General features: G+C 44.5%; 1 protein-coding gene across 16 annotated transcripts in view; it reads right to left on the bottom strand.

Annotated features, from left to right (window-relative positions):
* FRMD4A (FERM domain containing 4A) overlaps positions 1 to 17,360 on the bottom strand; it is a 741,134-nt gene that overhangs the window by 182,835 nt on the left and 540,939 nt on the right. For 15 of the 16 annotated variants that reach the window (XM_077897154.1, XM_077897147.1, XM_077897150.1 and 12 more), the window contains one exon: positions 10,846 to 10,911. In XM_077897154.1, coding sequence (XP_077753280.1) covers positions 10,846 to 10,911 — 66 coding nt within the window. Of the gene's footprint in view, positions 1 to 10,845; positions 10,912 to 14,549; positions 14,674 to 17,360 lie in introns of those variants that run through there. The other variant, XM_077897162.1, reaches the window with a different exon arrangement.

Genomic DNA, 17,360 nt, shown 5'->3' with positions numbered 1-17,360 from the left:
TTAAAATTGTCTTCCCTTAAAGAATAAAATTTTGATGGGTTTTGAACTGGCAGTAGGGCATTTCCGGAGCCATGAGGTTCTCCCGGGTTTCATCAAAGGCTGCTAGGATCCAGCAGGCTTGGTGAGACACGTGTTCTTCTGTGCCTCGCAGAGCTGCACTGAACACACCTAAATGCCCCAAACCGTCCACCCTGCTGTGCACTACACAATCTGGCTAGCAGGCCGCAGCCTCTATAAAGGACACAACCCTTAATGGGAAACAAGAGTTAATAGGTGAACTTGAGAGCAGCTGAATTCATGAGTAACAGGCTGGGAAACCAATCACTAACTTGTCTACAAGGGAAAGAATTTGCCTTTGGTCCTACCTTCCCATACATCACAGCCAATATGATCCATCTGTATATAACTGTGGTCAGCATCACTTGAACAGGAAGCAGTAAGGATGGGGTCACTCAGAAGGTACTAGGCTGCCACCATCAGAAACATTTTTTTTCTATTTTGTCTTGAAGAATGGTAAGAGACTAGCATACTTTGACACACTTGGAGGTCAAAACCCAATTCACTGATCTAGGTGGTTATCTGCATGCCTGTACTCAAGTGATCTTGTCATGAGTTATGTATGACATTGGAAGGATTGGCATTGCTAACCAGTGTTTGTGAAAACATTAGGGGCGGATGTGTAGGGAAGCCTGGAAGGTGAAGCAGTGAAGATCTGCTTCATCACCGTTGTGTGAACTTATACGAAATCCACAAATATACCATAAAGCCTTGTACAGAGTCCTAACAAAGACCAAATTATTAAGAATAACACAGGAAATTTAAAGCATTTCCCCTAAAAGCTGACGTAGCATATATCCTCATTTTACAGATGAGGTAGCAAAGGCGCACGGCTTGTCCAGATTACTGCAGCTACTAAGTGGTCTAGCCCGGCACCCGATGCCTGGCCAAGACAGTGCCTATGAGGTGCCAGGACATCTGCTGAGCGCTTTACATGTTCTAATCTGTGAATCCTTTCCACAACACTAGGATACCAGTAGTGTCAGTTTACAGATAAAATTACAGCAGGAAGACTGGAGGTAGTTATTCTTCCCGGGTTACAGATAAAGAAACCAAAGTTCAAACAGGTGGTGTAATTGGCTAAGGTGACAGAACTACTGAGATTTAGAGATAGTAATCCCCGGCCTTGGCCAATTTTGAATTTTGGTCAGGTTTTGAGGCCAGGCCGTCTGGCTCCAAAGCCTGTGCTCTCAGGACACTGAAGCTGCTCTTACTCTGGAGTCACATGGCCTCCACTTTGAATCAGGTCTTTACTCTTCACTACTCTTTACTGGCTGTGCCACTCCAAAAAAGTTACTTCTCTGTGCTGAAATGTCTTCATCTGAAAAATGGGAAGTGACAGTGACCCACCTCTTCCAGACTTGTGAAGTGATCATCAGCTGATGGTATAGCATATCTGAAGCACTGAGAACACAGTCTGCTACAGAAAGAAGTGCTCAATTAGCTAATGTGATGATTAATCACAAAGCTGTAAAGTTTGTTATAACATTCAAAAGATGGTTTATGTAATTAAAATTTGATTTACACTTAACTGTTCAGGAAAGCATTCATTTACATACAGCAAGGAATACTTATGTTTTCTGTCATCTGCTTTCTCTCTAGAATAGTGAGTTCCAAGCCCTGAGGGGAGGTCTCTACAGAGACCCCTCAGGTGAATCGCTGTAAGAGGTGGTGGACAGCAGGTGGGATTCAGACGTCCTCCACCAACATGTACTAGACAGAGGGTTCCGCAAGGAAGAGAAGTTTGAAAACTACTGGTTTCAAGGACTACTGGGGGGTCACGTGGTTACTTCCATCCGTGACCATGAATATAACTTCCCACAGTCACAAAATGCCAGGTGCCAGCTCTGCTGGGCTGAGGCTGGGCACTATGACCCCCGAGGGCACACCCAGAGCAGGGCACTGAGGGGCAACATGACACTCTTCGTGTCTTAAATATTCCGCTCTTGTAAGAGGGATGAGTCAAATGATGGAGGGACAGGAGAGTCCAACAGTGGAATTCAAACAGAATGAATAGCTGATGGTTTCTGTGCAGAGACATGTCACAAAGCCGTACTTCTATGGGAGGATAATCTGGTTGTGTTGTGCAGGACCAACTGGAATGGCCAAAATGTGGAGTGACGGGGGTCAGCGAGGAGGCTGCTATAGGATCCCAAGCAAACAGCAGTGACAATGAGCAACCTGTGTTGGCAGTGTCAAAGCCAGGTGGTGAATGCTTGCCTAAGGGTAATGGCAACTGGAGAAAGAAAGACTTGGCCACACCTCAAGATAGGAATGGAGTGGAGGAGGAAGTGAGCACAGGACTCTGGGTTCCCAAGCTTGGTTGCCTTGGAGACTGGTGGATTCACCTTCGAAGAAGGTGCAAGAAGAACATGATGTGAGGTGGCTGTGTGGAGAACGAGCTGCCACCCGAGAGGCCACTTCACATACCCAGCAGGCAGCTGAGGTGTGTGCCTCGGCTGTGGCGAATCTGGAAATCTTCCATGTTGCTTGACAGCAAAATTGTTAGTTCTGTGCTGGGCTAGCGAGGGAACAGGAGAGCAGACAAAATGAAGGGCTATGGGGAAGGCTCACAGGGGTGCAAGAGTCAGAGAAAAATATACAGCAGCTGAGATTTCCTCAGTTTTCTCAATTCCCGGACACCTAACAACTCTGTAATTTCTCAGGAGAGGTGTCTTCCTCCCTCCTGCCATCTGTGGGCTGGGTGGAACTGGGAGCGGCAGAGCTGTGAGAATGAACACATCTGCCCTCCTTACAAGGGAGGACGGGGTGCAGTTGGTAGAGCTGCACCCAAGAGGGGGCTGTCCCAACCACAGGAGGTAGGGAAAGAGAACATGCAGCCCATTTCAGGAAGAGGAACCCCCAGCCCTGGATGTGTAAATCGTCTGAGGGCCTGAATACTGTCTCACCTCTACACATAACCTCTTGCCCCAAAGGGAGGCACCTAGATCGGCAGGGCACACTGGCAGACGAACAATAGAGATTTACCAAATGAGCAAGTATTTAAATTGAGCAATGTGCCAAAAACCAATCTGTGAGTTATGGATAAAAGACAAAAAACACCCAGATTTGCTAACTCCCAGATTCCTGTGACGCCAATCCCTTCCAGATGGCCACTTTTCTCTCCAGTGCCATACTCTTCTTAGGGGTGTGTGCACATATGTGTGTTTTTATGTGTCTTTCCCCTATAAACACAACTACTCCCGTTTTGCTGAACTGTACTGTGTTAAATTTTTTTTAAAGATTTTATTTATTTATTCATGAGACACACACACACACACACACACACATACACACACAGAGGCAGAGACACAAGCAGAGGGAGAAGCAGGCTCCATACAGGGATCCCCACGTGGGACTCGATCCCGGGTCCCCAGGATCACGCACTGGGCGCTAAACTGCTGAGCAACCCAGGCTGCCCTTAAATTTGTTTTTATCCTGCCCACCCCCCCACCCCTGCTCCACCTTTCTTCTCCTCCATGAGCAGAGAGATGAAAACTAGAAGCCCCCGGTTTACAGCCATCTCCCGAGGCTCCTTATCTGCCAACACTCCTACTGGCTACTTTGGAGAATACGTGGAAATGATTTTGTAAAGGGATCAAAGAAAAAAAAGCAATTCAGCAGCGACCCCAAAGCAAAAGCATGAAATCAACTCTCTGGAGGGTCATTCCTGGGAAGGCCAGGAGCTGCTCTGTCTCCCTCTCCCTTTCCTCCTTCTCTGTCCCATTTGGTGTGAACCATATGAAACAGTCCCTTCTGCAGGACAAAGTTGGCCCCAGAGCAGCCACTTCAAATGGTTCCAGCTAATACATCTTAAAACTGGTTAAAATAAGAGTCAAGGGAGAATGGCGGGGTGGGGTGGAGGGAGTTCACAGGGAGGGTCAGGTGGGAGAGGGGAGGAAGGAAGGAAGGGGTTTTGCTCAGAACCAGAGCCTGGACCCCCCTCTAGCCGCAGCCGGCCTCCTCTCCTCACCCTGTGCCGGATGAGCTGTCTGGTCCAGGAGCTGTGTGCGCTTGTGTGTTGGGGGCGGGGGCCCCTGGATGATTACATCAATCTGCTGGATCCTGACGCTCCTCCCTCCATCACTGCCCCACAGGGAGACCGAGAGTCTCTTTTGTTCTCAACCAGAGCACAGCTCACCAACTGCTCCGTCAAAGCCCTCGCTGGCGAAGGGAGATGTACAGGTCCCTCCCTCCTTGCCAAGGGGGAGCCTCGTTAGCTGCTTGTGTCACCCCAGGGTATGCTCTGTGGACTATTTCTCATTCCTCCAGGCCACTAAATGAACGCTCGATGACATGTAGTGCTAGCCTTGTGTTATCTGCCTCTAATCTACACCTGAACATTGATTTGCTTCATGCGCCTTCAAAACTTTAAATATTATCAGCCACCCCCAGGGGCTAGAAAGACATCTGTCTGGCTCATTGAGTGGAGGACCCGACTTTGCAAAGAGGAGCCTAAGAAATGATGATGGCAATCATGGTGAAGTTTGAGGTCAGCCCGAAGCAGTGCTGCCTGACACCCTTCTGGCTCTGGTTTTATGAGGTGGCCTGGGAGGTCCCGGACAGAAGGTTCCTAACCCGAGTCCCTTAGTCTGCTTCCAGCTCCTGCACATGACTCCCAACTCCTGGCTGACACTGTACCTCCTGGTGAATTCAGACCAGACAGGAGCAGATGGCAGACCTGGTTTACGCTTCAGTGGACAGGCCGGCAAAGCAAAGCAGACCATCCTTCTCAGTTGGGCAGATAGGGAACCAACTCCGGTTTTTTCTTTTTTCTTGGCAACATGTGCTTTGGGGGAATTCCTGGTTTATTTGGTAGAAAATAATCCCTTGTAATTTTTTTTTTTTTTTAACAGAACATCCTTAACCACAGACGCAGCTGAGGATAGAGGGTGAGGGTGAGTGTGTATGTGGGGTGTGCACATGGAGAGAACCCAAGTCTGTTCATTTATTCTAGGTAGCACTATTAGAGTGTCAGACTTTTTATAGTTTTTTTTTTAAGCCCATAATAGGCCAGAATATTTACTTTGCCCTCCATGCTGCCTGACTGGGGGCCCATAGCAACTTCCTGAACCTCTAAGCAGGAGTATCACCAGCAGCATGGTTCTCAAAGAAAAATGATCAGAAGGTTTAATCTGCTATGGCTTGTTTCTTCCACACCTTATACCCTGAGGTTGACACCTGATGTGGAAATCCTTCACCACGTGTGTCACGTGTTCAGATCCTCACCAGACAGATTAGGAATTTAGATCAGAGAAATGAAATGACCTGGGTAAGCCCATCTTTGGTCAAGACTTGAGATGGGGGTGGGGGAGCGGGTCGAAGGCTTTAATTCCAGTTGTTTCTGCTGCTGTTGCTGGGGACCAGCATAGGGACCAGCATAGGGGCCATGTCCTGCGTCTTTATTATATATATTTTATATATATATGGTGCAATGAAAGGAGGTCAGGAAATAACCCATGTTCAAGCTGTATACACTACTACTACTATGTGACCTCCAGCAAGTTATCTGACCTTCCTGAGTTTCTGTTTCCTTATCTGAATTAGTGCCGGCTTTATATAGTCAACATAAAAATTAAATAAGACATGCCCCAGCGACCGCTATGAGGAACTATAAAATGTGGTCAATCTTGTGGAGGACATCCAGTATTAAATCTGGGTAATTTGACTGTGTCCACAATCTTTTCTCTTGTTTAAATTATCTTCTCTCTATCCTTTAGAGATAACTGTCCAACAGAAATACAATGTCAACCACAAATGTGAATCCAATATGAAATAAAATTTTTTTAGTAGTCCAATTAAACCAGGTGTGATTAATTTCAATTAATCACATATTTTATTTCACCTAATTAATATACTCCAAATAGTTCATCTTCAACATGGAATCAGCAATATAAAAGAATTAACAAGGTGTTTTTGTTTTCATACGAAACCTTCAGAATCTGGGATATATTTTACACTGACGCCACGTGTCGGTTTGGATTGCCAATGTTTCAAACGCTGCCACTGCTGCTAAACCATACAGCTTCAGATCTTTCCCGATGTTTCTGTCCCCCGGCTTTCTCAGAATTAGGGACACTGTGTAATGTACAACAATAACCCAGCTACTATCTCTCATTCTCTTGGAAAAAATGCTGAAGTTTGCTCCACTTCTTAGAATCACAGGACACTGTTCCTCTATTTTAACAGAAGTGGATGGTTATAAAAGTGCTGCCAACGGCCACTGAGAGACTGGGTCAGAGGGAGAGGCACAACAGTCCAAGAAAACTGGTGACATCACGGGACAGCTTCCTGAACAAAACAAAAAGTGGGGTTCCTTGTGGCAGTTGTGGGGGTAGAGAGGATTCTGATTTGTAAAGCTCTATCATCTGAGGGAAGAGTTCCTGCCAGCAGAGCACAATATCTACTCATCTCCAGTGCTGGGGTAAAACCCTGAAACGTGTTGAAGGCACATGTCTGTTTTTCCTGTGCTGGCCTGTCTTCCTGTAAGAAAGGATGCCACATAATGTCATAAGCCTCAGGAGAACCAGGTGTGATTCCTAATAAGGAAGGGCCACACCTCAGCCATTCCAATCTAGTGAAAAATCTATTCTATTTTTAAGAAATTCAAGAGAAAGAGTCCAGGATCTTCCTTATACTGCTTCTAGGACTCCATCTATTGACCTTCACTGTCAGGAAATCACTCTTCGTCTTATTTAAATGATTCTCACTAAGGCTAAAAAGGATATTTCCCTTTCTTGGCTTTCAAAATATGCAGGAGAAAAATGGAGAAACTAATTTTAAAGAAATAACCATATGAAGATAAGACTTGAGAATTTTACTTTAATACAAAACATTCACAACACTCTCTTAGCTGGCTACATAAGCATCAGGAGGAGGCTGACAGGCATACATAATGGCAGCCTCTCTCATTCTTTTTTTTTTTTTAAGATTTTATTTTTTATTTATTCATGAGAGACAGTGAGAGGCAGAGACATAGGCAGAGGGAGAAGCAGGCTCCCTGCGGGGAACACAAAGTGGACTCAATTCCAGGGCCCTGGGATCATGACCTGAGCCAAAGGCAGACGCTCAACCACTGAGCCACCCGGGTGCCCCCTCTCTCATTCTGATGCTGGCTTTTTTTGAGTACATTTCTAATTGGTTGAAACAGTTTTGGGCAACAGGGCAAATAACACTCTCTTTTTCTAGGTTGGATGGGAGGGATCTAGCTGGACACCTGCCACATAGAGATGATCAAGGTTGGAGGCTTGATTTTGTTACTGAAAGTTCACATCATCATTCCCCTGCTGTCCTTAAGTAGAATTTAAGGATTTAAGGAGAACCTTCCAAATATTAAATCCTAGTATGTGTACTCTTGACCTTTGCCCTTACCCCTGTAAGGGTAATGTGGGATTTACTCAGGGCAATCAGGGATTTGGAAGCACAGATTCCTCTCAGTAATCTCAAAGGGCTTTGTAAGAAGCATTAACTGTTGAGATTATGGCCATTTTGCTCCATAACTCGAAGAAGGGAAACGCTAGTCACAGGGGCCAGCTCTATGCCACCATAGGAAATGATCTGTTTGGGTGTCTGGTTACCAGAATCCATCTGGTGGGAGGGAGGGGGGAAGAATCCTTATTAGTTGCTAATTCCAAGACATCTCACTTTTTTTTATGCTGCTGGAGTTTTATGAGATGTTGCCTTTGATGCATCTCTTACCTAGTGGCTGAAAAACTAGACCTCCCACTCCTGCTGCTATTTCTAATGTCAACCACTCTTGTGTAAACTCACTTGCTTCTCTGTGGGAGAGAAAACACCTCCTCCAATCCTGCCTCTCCATCTTACAAACCTGGTCAGGTAAACACCCACCCACCCCATCTCCGCAAACCCAGATCAGAAGACAGAGAAGGGGGGCAGCCCGGGTGGCTTAGCAGTTTAGCGCCGCCTTCAGCCCAGGGCGTGATCCTGGAGTCCCAGGATCGAGTCCCACGTCGGGCTCCCTTCGTGGAGCCTGCTTCTCCCTCTGCCTGTGTCTCTGCCTCCCTCTCTGTGTATCTCTCATGAATAAATAAATAAGATCTTTAAAAAAAAAAAAGAAGAAGACAGAGAAGGGCGCTTCTTCATCTAAAGCTCATTACAAATAGGCTGAAATACTTCACAGCAACAACAGCAAAACCTTCCGCACTTAATGTACTTTGATGACTACAGTATAAATGAACCTGCAAGGTTGTCACTCTCTGGACTTACAGTATCAAAAAGACAAGTATGGGACCCAAATGTTCTATGAAAAACTAGCACTGGTCCAAATGAACTCAAGAGGGATTCCCTTTAAGAAAGGATTGTCAAAAGAACATAATCCTGGACAAGGGAATTTTGTAGAGGAGAAAGAAAAGTCATATTTAACTTGGTGTCCGGCCAATAGTTTTAACCTTGCTCCTCTGTATTTTGCTGAAGTCTGCTTTGTAATAATGCCGAAAGGAGTTCAGAAGTGTTCCTTTTTCTATCTATGGTTTTTTGTGCTAAACTAAATCCCCTGCCAAGCAATTGGTTCTATGACAAAAAGTCCTTAGGGGAAATAATACCAAGGCATTTTGGGATTAGCCTGTTCTTTCATTCCACAAGGATTTGTTTAGTGACATTTGTGCCAGGCATGGGGCTGGGTGCTGGGTATACACAGTGACCACAGTGTAGACCCAGCCCTCCAACCACTGGTGGCTCTGGGCAACGAGGTAAACAGGCAAGGACAGTGAGCTGTGACATTGAGTTGTGACAGTGCTGTGAAAGGGATGTGTGGGGGTGGGGGGACTCAGCTAAGAACCAGACTTGGGAGGAGCAGCAGGTAGAGCCAAGAGCTTGGGGAAAAAGCATCTTCTAGGCTGTGAACTGGAGGCTTGGCAGAAACCAGCCAGGCATAGAGGTGCAAGCACGGGAAGCAGAGTTCTAGAAAGAGGGAGTAACATGTGACATGTGTTCCAAAGAGGGTGGGAAGAATATGACTTCTCTTGCTTGGCTTAATTCGACATCTTCTGGATTGTGAAGGGCTGAGGATCACCCTTCCAAAGCTATGAACAGAAGCAACTAAGTATCTTTTCTGTGATTCAAGTCCACCTTCCAATGCCCTGACTCACATCTTCCCCTGACACACCATACTTCACAGCCACTTGAAGTCTCGTTTCCTGTTTAAGAAACTGGCTGCTTTCTAAGCCTCTAAGAGTTGATTTAACAAAAAAAAAAAAAAAAAAGTATCGAAAAAACACTGGGGCACTCACCTATAAATTCTTCATGCTGATTCTTAACAACTGAAAGCTCCACTTTGTGATTTCGCTAACAGGAGAGATCTTGCTCACTTCACAGCTACTATCTACTGCCTCACCTCCCCCCCTGAATCCAAACCACAAGTTTGACTCTTAATAAGACCATGGGTCTTGGAACCTAGCCTAATAAGGTCATAATCCAAAACATGGGAGAACTCTATATACAGGGATAAATTAATGACATTTACTGGTAATAGCAGAAAAACGGTAAAACAAACAAACAAAAGCCTTAAATGTACCCAAATGGGTGAACGATTAGACAATAATGGTATATCCATTTCTGGAATTTATGCTGATATTAACAAAGATGAACTTAAAGTAACTTGGAAAATGCCAATAAAACGCAATGTTAGGAGGAAAAATAAAATACAATTACACATTACAATACAACCATGTAAGAAACAGAAGTATGAAAAACGCTGGAAAGAAATTTGCTGAAATGAAGCTAGCAGGTGAGTGAGTGCTGTGATTATGAGCTTTTCCCTACTTTCTCTGTTCCCTAAGTTGCCTTTATAATTTAAATCTAATTTAAAGTATTAACTTCTTTAAATTAGCGATTCGAACATTTTCAAATCCAAGGGAACATGAGATAAGAGTAGTTCTCTGTGAAAATCTTCCCATTGCAGCAATATCATCCCTCCCCAGTGAATGAGGATGCAGGTGTCATTTCAACCTACTGATGAACTACAACTTCTTTGGCAAAGTGTTCTGGATAATGAGGAGCACTGCCCTAAGACTGTGATAGACATTTGAGCATTTCAAGCAAATACGGTTATAAAAGTTGGAGTTGAACAACAGATTTGGAATTAAGGTTCTTTAAATCATGTTGGGCAGCTTTGTGATTCTTTAGGGCTCTAAGTAAAATGATTTCTTTCGAGTCAGCTGAACGAGACCAGGATCTCTGATTTCAATCAGAATCAGACTTCTCTGACTCTGATGGGTGCGCAGTTTGGAGATGGACTGAATGATTTCCTGCTGTCCATGGACACGTAGATGTTCAAGGGTGACACAATGTGGACACACGGGATGAGGCTTACTCAGCCCTCGGAGGGGAGACAGAGCCAAGAGACTGCCTCTCTTTCCCCACACCCATGAAAGATGACCCTGAAAACAGCAAATGGTTTTCCACCCCTCTCCAAGTAGCAAAGATGACCAAATCAGCTCCAGGTGCAGCAAGACGGATTTACGTTATATTATAGTGAACTCCTGCAAGTAGAAATCGCTAATGGCAGTCGGGGAATTTCCTTTTCTCGAGATTTGCAACAATAGGTTAGATATACATCTGGCCTTGAATGCCTTAGGCGTGGTGTACAAGAAACAGAATGATCAAAAATAGCACTCACACACAGAAATGCCATGGTGCGCCGCCCTTCTCTATCTCTACCAGATACCAATTTAAAAAACATTTTATTCTTCCCCACCCGTCAGCTGAATTGGGAGTCTAAACTGCACCAGCCTCAGAAGAAACTTAGAACGTTGGCCAAAAGTCATTTACCTGTACTAGGAGTTCCAGCTTCCGGTCATCGAGAAGATGTACTTGACATCGACGGCCCTCCGTCATCTACAAAGAAAGACAAATGATGGTCACTGAGGGTCTGGCAGCCTGACAAAGGGTGAGCGGGGCCCCTGTGCTGGACTCCGCCAGGCAAAACTTGCCCTGGGAGATGGAGCCAGACAATGCCAAGGAGTGGCAGGACTGGTTCATTCCTTCCTTCCTTCAAAAATACTTATGGAGCACTTCCTACGTGCCAGGCACTATTCTGGGAGCTGGGTGCACAGCGGCACACGAGACAAGGTTCCTGTCCGCGGGGAGCTTACATTTTTAAGGGGGAGATCTAAAATAAATTAGCAAACACATTCCTAACCTAACACCAGCTGGTGATAAGTGTTTCATGCTTTAATCATTCTTCCATTCAATAATTTTATCCCCACACATTAGGGACAGATTTCAGTATCTGGGCTCTGCCACCTTGTCCCCTTTACTGAGCACCCTGGAGCAGATGAGCACCCCTCTGGGAACTGCATCTGATTTCTGGGAACTCCTTTTCCTCAGAATTTCTGTGTTAATTGTTTATTACCTAGTCCCTCCAGTGTTTTCACCTGTGATAGAGGAACCCAGGAGCCAGTCACGGCTATACCTGACCCCTAACCCTTGCTCCTTTCCCTACTCACACTGCTGGCGACATAAGAGAAAGAGCACCCCGAAAGGCCTGCGGAGACCCACGTCAGGTCTTGGCTGCAAGGCTTTGGACAAGTGTCCCTTCATCTCTGCAGCCCCGTCTCATATACAAAAGGGAGTGGGCTGAGCCCAGGGAAGTGCTGCTGAAATGTTGAATCATTGGCTTTCTGGGAGGAAAAAGCCTTAATTCGTAGCATTTGCTAGTGCCCTGGCAATGCTCTCAAAGGAAATCCTTTAAAGAATGAGGCTTCTCATTGATGTCAGCTGGCCACCACTTTAACCAAAACTTGTCCTGCCACACTCCAGATACTTTCACTGGGTCTGATTTTAAGCTACCGTCCTGACAAATATATCTTCTACACATACTGTACACTTAAATAAGCCCAGGGGCGTGGATGATAGTATAGTCAAATAATTAGGGAATTTTCTATCCGTTAGTGATGGGTTTTGAGTACTTATTACCTTTGTTTTTAATGTACTCTAAATCCATAGAATTTGATTTTAATAATGATGATGTTTTACCTCTGGCATGCAGAATTCCCCAAGATGTACCAACTGGCTCTCACAACAGGGAAGAGCTGGCTCTAACCTCACCGTCTAGACCAGAAGACCCAGAAGCTTCCTTCTGGTCCGCGTATTTTTCTATGACTCCAGAGCCCCCAATGAAACCACCCTTTTTTGCCCAGCTGGCAGCCACTGCACGCAGCTCAAGGGGAGGGAAGCACATGAGCAGATCCTGGCCTCATCTCATTAGAGCCACCACAGTCCCTTCTCACGAGCACTTTCTCCAGGAATGACACAATAGGTAGCATCTTCTCTTCCTGTTCAACAGGGATTGCCCGCTGTCAGCATGTCCAAAGCTGGCAGGGACTCCTGTGGGAAAATTCTTATTCCTTCCTCAGAAGGAGCCACCCCTTCCAACTACCAACGAGTCAGATTTCCCTAGTTCTGGGATCTTAACCAAAATAGCACACGTGCTTGGATGGAGCCAAAATAAAGTCTCTTGAATCTGAGTTATAAGGATGACCTAGCAGTCCTCGGCTCTGGAAAATGCACCACGAGAAGTTTCACCTACTCACTGGCACTTCAACAGAGGTTAAAATAGAGTAAAAACCAAGGAAACCTTTACTCCAAGGGTCTGTCATTTTGCACATATATGCTGAAGCTGGTGGCCATGGACAAGAGATGGGTCTATGAAAACTCCAATTCATTCTTTGAACTCTTAACTCTGTTCACTGCCTTAAAAGGAGAATGGGCTCCAATCCCATTAGAATCCACCAACTTTGCACATAGGAGGCATCCTAGCTGACAGACTTAATTTTTAAAAATCCATCAGCTTCAAAAAATAAATAAGTGGGCAGACATCATGATAAAAAGTTCCTGCTGTATGCTGGCAAATCAAACTTAAATAAAAACAAATGTTAAAAAAAAAAAAAAGCTCCTGCACAGCAAAGGAAACCATCAACAAAATGAAAAGACAACCTACTAAATGGAAGAAAATACTTTCCAATCATATATCTGAAAAAGGGTTAATAACTATTTTTTTTTCTTTTTAGATTTTATTTATTCATGAGAGACAGAGAGAGAGGCAGAGACACAGGCAGAGGGAGAAGCAGGCTCCATGGAGGGAGCCTGACATGGGACTCGATCCCAGGACTCCAGGATCACACCCTGGGCCAAAGGCAGACAGTAAACCGCTGAGCCACTCAGGCGTCCCATAATTATTAATAAATATATAACGAATGCAGATGACTCAATAGCAAAGCCCCAAACGATCCTATTAAACAAAATGGGCAAAGGATCTGAATAGACACTTCCCCAAAGAAGACATACAGACGGCCAACAGACATATGAAAAGATGCTCGACATCACTCATCATCAGGCAAATACAAATTAAAACTACAATGAGATATCAACCTCACATGTGTTAGAATGGCTATTATGAAAAAGTCAAGCAATAACAAGCGTTGATGAGGATGTGGAGTAAAGGGAACCCTCATGCACTGCTGGTGGGAATGTCCCATTACTGTAGCCGCTGTGGAAACCAGTACGGAGGGTCCTCAAAAAATTAAAAATGGAGCCACCATATGATCCAGGAATTTCAATTCTGGGTATTTACCCGAAGAAGAGGAGAACACTAATTCAAAAAGACATATGTTGCCCCATTTTCACTGCAGCATTCTGTATGATTGGTAAGACACAGAAACCAAAGTGTCCATTGGTGGATAAACAGATAAAGAATAGGTGGTGTAGGTACACAGTGGAATATTATTCAGCTAAAGAAAGAAGAAAATCTTGCCATTGGTGACACCATGGATAGTGTCCTGAGGGCATGATGCTAAGTGAAATTAAGTCAGAGGAAGACAAATGATCTCATGTGGAATCTAAATAAACAAAACACCAAATTCGTGGATACAGAGAACAGACTGGTAGTTGCCAGAGCTGGGGTGTGAGAGGAGTGAGGGAAATTGGTGAAACGAGTCCAAAGTGTAAAAGGTACAGATTTCCAGCAGTTCAGCTCTTAATCGTAAGAATTAAGTTAAGACAGTGGAAGTTAGGACAGTGGAAGTTCAAGGAAGAAAAGTGCTACAACCATCCAGCATACTATTATGAAATTCCTTTACAGACATTTATTACAGGTTTCAGAAAATTCTCTGAAGGGTGGGGACGGAAGAGAATTTTTTTAAAAAAATGCTGCTGGCCCTTAGCATCTTTAGAACCCACAGTTTTAAGCTTCATTTAATCCTAAAAAGCTAAGGATATAAACACGTTCTTGACTTCCTTAACCACATTCAAATAAATCTGATAAAAACAAAGGGAAGTTGGTATCGCCAAGGCATTACTGTATCAAATGAAGTTTTAACTGCAATCATAAAGAGGTAGCATATAATTTTCTCAAAATATTTCAAAGCACACAAAGCATGACGTGACACCGAGTGCATAGCCATACCTAGAAGTTTACTGTGAGGCTCTCATTTTCATCTGAAAAAGAAAATTCTCATTCCGTTAAATAATCTCACCTTATCTGCTCAGCAGTTGAAGGAATAAACTATACACCAAGATGTTAAGATCTACTCAGAGTTTTCCAAGCTCATTCTTCTCTTAAAAAAAAAAAAAAAGCCTCAATTTTCAGTTCTGGGGAATTTTTTAAATAAGCATGCTCCCTATTTTAAACAGGAGAATTTATAAGCTGCCTCTCTTTTGGAAGGCAAAACGTCCCTGAAAAAAAGGCAGTCCAGAGAAGTGCGTCCAAACGGAAACTCAACTTTGAATCATCATGTTTTTGAAAGTACGCCTGTCTTTTGACGGTGCTGCTGTTTTTTTTTTTTTTTTTTTTCTCAAAGGGGGGATGGTTTGTTGTTTCATATTGAAGGAAGACTGGAGTATCCTGTTCTCATCAGTTGAGAAAAGGTTTACCATTCTGGGTGTGTACGGGGACAGAGTGGACATCTGTAGCTTTGTCTGGCTTTCCACGCATACTGAAATTTTCTTTTGAATACTAACAATTGTAAAATAATACTGCTTTGCTTGTTTTCATTTTCAGCTGCTCACGCACAATTGCAGCATTGGCATCCCCCTCAGAGGAAATCCTTTTGGAGAACAAGGCTTCTTGTAGATGTCAGCTGGCTACCACTCCAACAGAAATCGTCTTGCTACAATACAATTCTACACCATACACGGGCCTGCCAAATGCACTGTGATTCCAAAGGATACACAGAAAAGTGTTATTTTGGAAGTGAGGTGTCCACCCCATTGATCCAACTTTGCTGTTAAGACACACACGGAATCAGGAAGGTTATTCATAAACAGAGAAATGCATTTATGATACTAGCTTAAGTGAGCATAGCGGAATATGAAATGCTATGTGTACTGTACTATAAAGGCGGCCAATAAAATTACCATGCATTTGGACAGGAATTGGGAGACAAAAATAAAATAGCTGATGTGCTAGGGGAGTAGGCTAATGGGTAGTTCCCTCCCATCCCATCCAAATACTTTTTTCTTTTTCAGTTAAAAAATTTAGAAAAAAGAAACTTTATCTCGAAAAATGAATGACAGTATTTGAGGTCAGCCATAGGAAAAGGATCTTGAGAAGCTTTGTTCCCAATGAATTCGTTTTAGATTGCCTATGGTTTTAACGTATCAAATCAAATCAATTAGTTTACGAATGAGAATTACAATTGTCACACAGGTCAGAATACTGGAGGTGGAAGGTCTGACATATTCTCCCCCTGCAGGTGGAATGAATGGGAAGCCAACTGCGATCAGAAGTTGCTCAGGGGGATGCCAGGGTGGTTCAGTGGTTGAGTGTCTGCCTTTGGCTCAGGGTGTGATCCAGGGATCTTGAGATCAAGTCCCATATATCAGGTTCCCCCAGGGGAGCCTGCTTCTCCCTCTGCCTATGTCTCTGCCTCTCTCTGTGTCTCTCTCATGCATAAAGAAATAAAATCTTAAAAAAAAAAAAAAAAAAAGTTGCACAGAACCTGAAAAGAGGGGAGATGTATAAATATCTCTGTCTGAGGGCATCCTTCCTTCTACAACATCCTGGTATATTCCTGCTGGTGCAAGGGACCACTGTCCAGATGCGGCCTCCAGGGCATTAGTAAAACAGAAACAGTAATTAACTAGCAATGACAAAGTCCCCCAAACGGTAGTTTTCAGATGCCTTCTGTGGAGAAGGGCAGGCTACCAAGTTCAGCACGTGCGAACACGTTTTATTAGGAACCTTTTGTCTTCACATTCAAAACTAAGTAAACGCCCATCTTCATATGCTTTGCATTACCATTCGGTTCTCGACATAACCACCTCTCCCTCCCGCTCCCTCCTGCTCTCTGAGCCACTGCCTGGATGTCGCCCCTCTCTTGCTTCTTGTCCTTTGCCAATTAAGTCACACACCAGGGTACACACACCTCGTTCCACGGCTGATAACATTTTCACTGGACTCTAACGCAGTGGGACAAACGACTATACGGGGTCACTGATTCTGAGCTCACAAACGCACAAGGCTTTCAGAAAAGAAAAACTAAAAGACATCTTATCAGCACATGTTACCATATTTCCTTTATATGGAGCCGGTTATCCCCGAGGCACCGGGGAGTGGGGTAAGGGCCGGGTGAGCACGGGGCCGGGAGGCAAGGTACATGGCCTGCAAATACGGCTTTGAACCTACTTTCCACATGTCCTCTTGGTTCATCTCCGTACAGTAAGTCACTGTGCTGTGACTCATATTCATCTTAGAGATGGTAACTTCCTGAGACAATAAAAGAAGAAATATCAAAGCCTCACTAGGACTGTATAAAGGGAACTATTGAAACTTCCAGAATGTGCTGTGTTTAGGAAAGTTATCACTACTCCCCACCCCACTCCAAACCTGGAATCCTATCCTTTAAAATTCTACCATCAAATAGAAATTTCAGATTTCCAAAGCATCCCAGCCACAGCCCAAACACAGAGACAAGCCTCCCCTCTTAGCCTGGTCCGTTAAACCACAGAGCATCCCAAGGCAGCCAGACGGGCGGATGTGCTACGGCAGCACCTCACAATCCGCCCTTTGACCTGGGCCGTTCTGTGGCTCACAAGGAAATTCCAGAAACATGACTACAACTTCCCAGTGCGACTCACTGTTGGAGCTTCTGCTCTCGGGGTCACCTCAGCATGTTACATTCCTCTCTCCACTTCAGTTTCCTCTCAGGCTAATGAAGGCCCAACGACCCAGCGAAGGTACCAGAAAGCCACAGGCTCACAAAGTCTCAAGAATCATAAAGCTATCACATCCAGGAGATATTTGAATGAGATACATTCACAGCGGCCTCCAGAAATTCAACTCACCG

Source organism: Canis aureus, chromosome 5 (assembly GCF_053574225.1).
Source record: "Canis aureus isolate CA01 chromosome 5, VMU_Caureus_v.1.0, whole genome shotgun sequence".
NCBI lineage: Eukaryota > Metazoa > Chordata > Mammalia > Carnivora > Canidae > Canis > Canis aureus.
The sequence above is the reverse complement of the archived record's forward strand: the minus strand, read 5'-3'. Positions and strand labels throughout refer to the sequence as shown.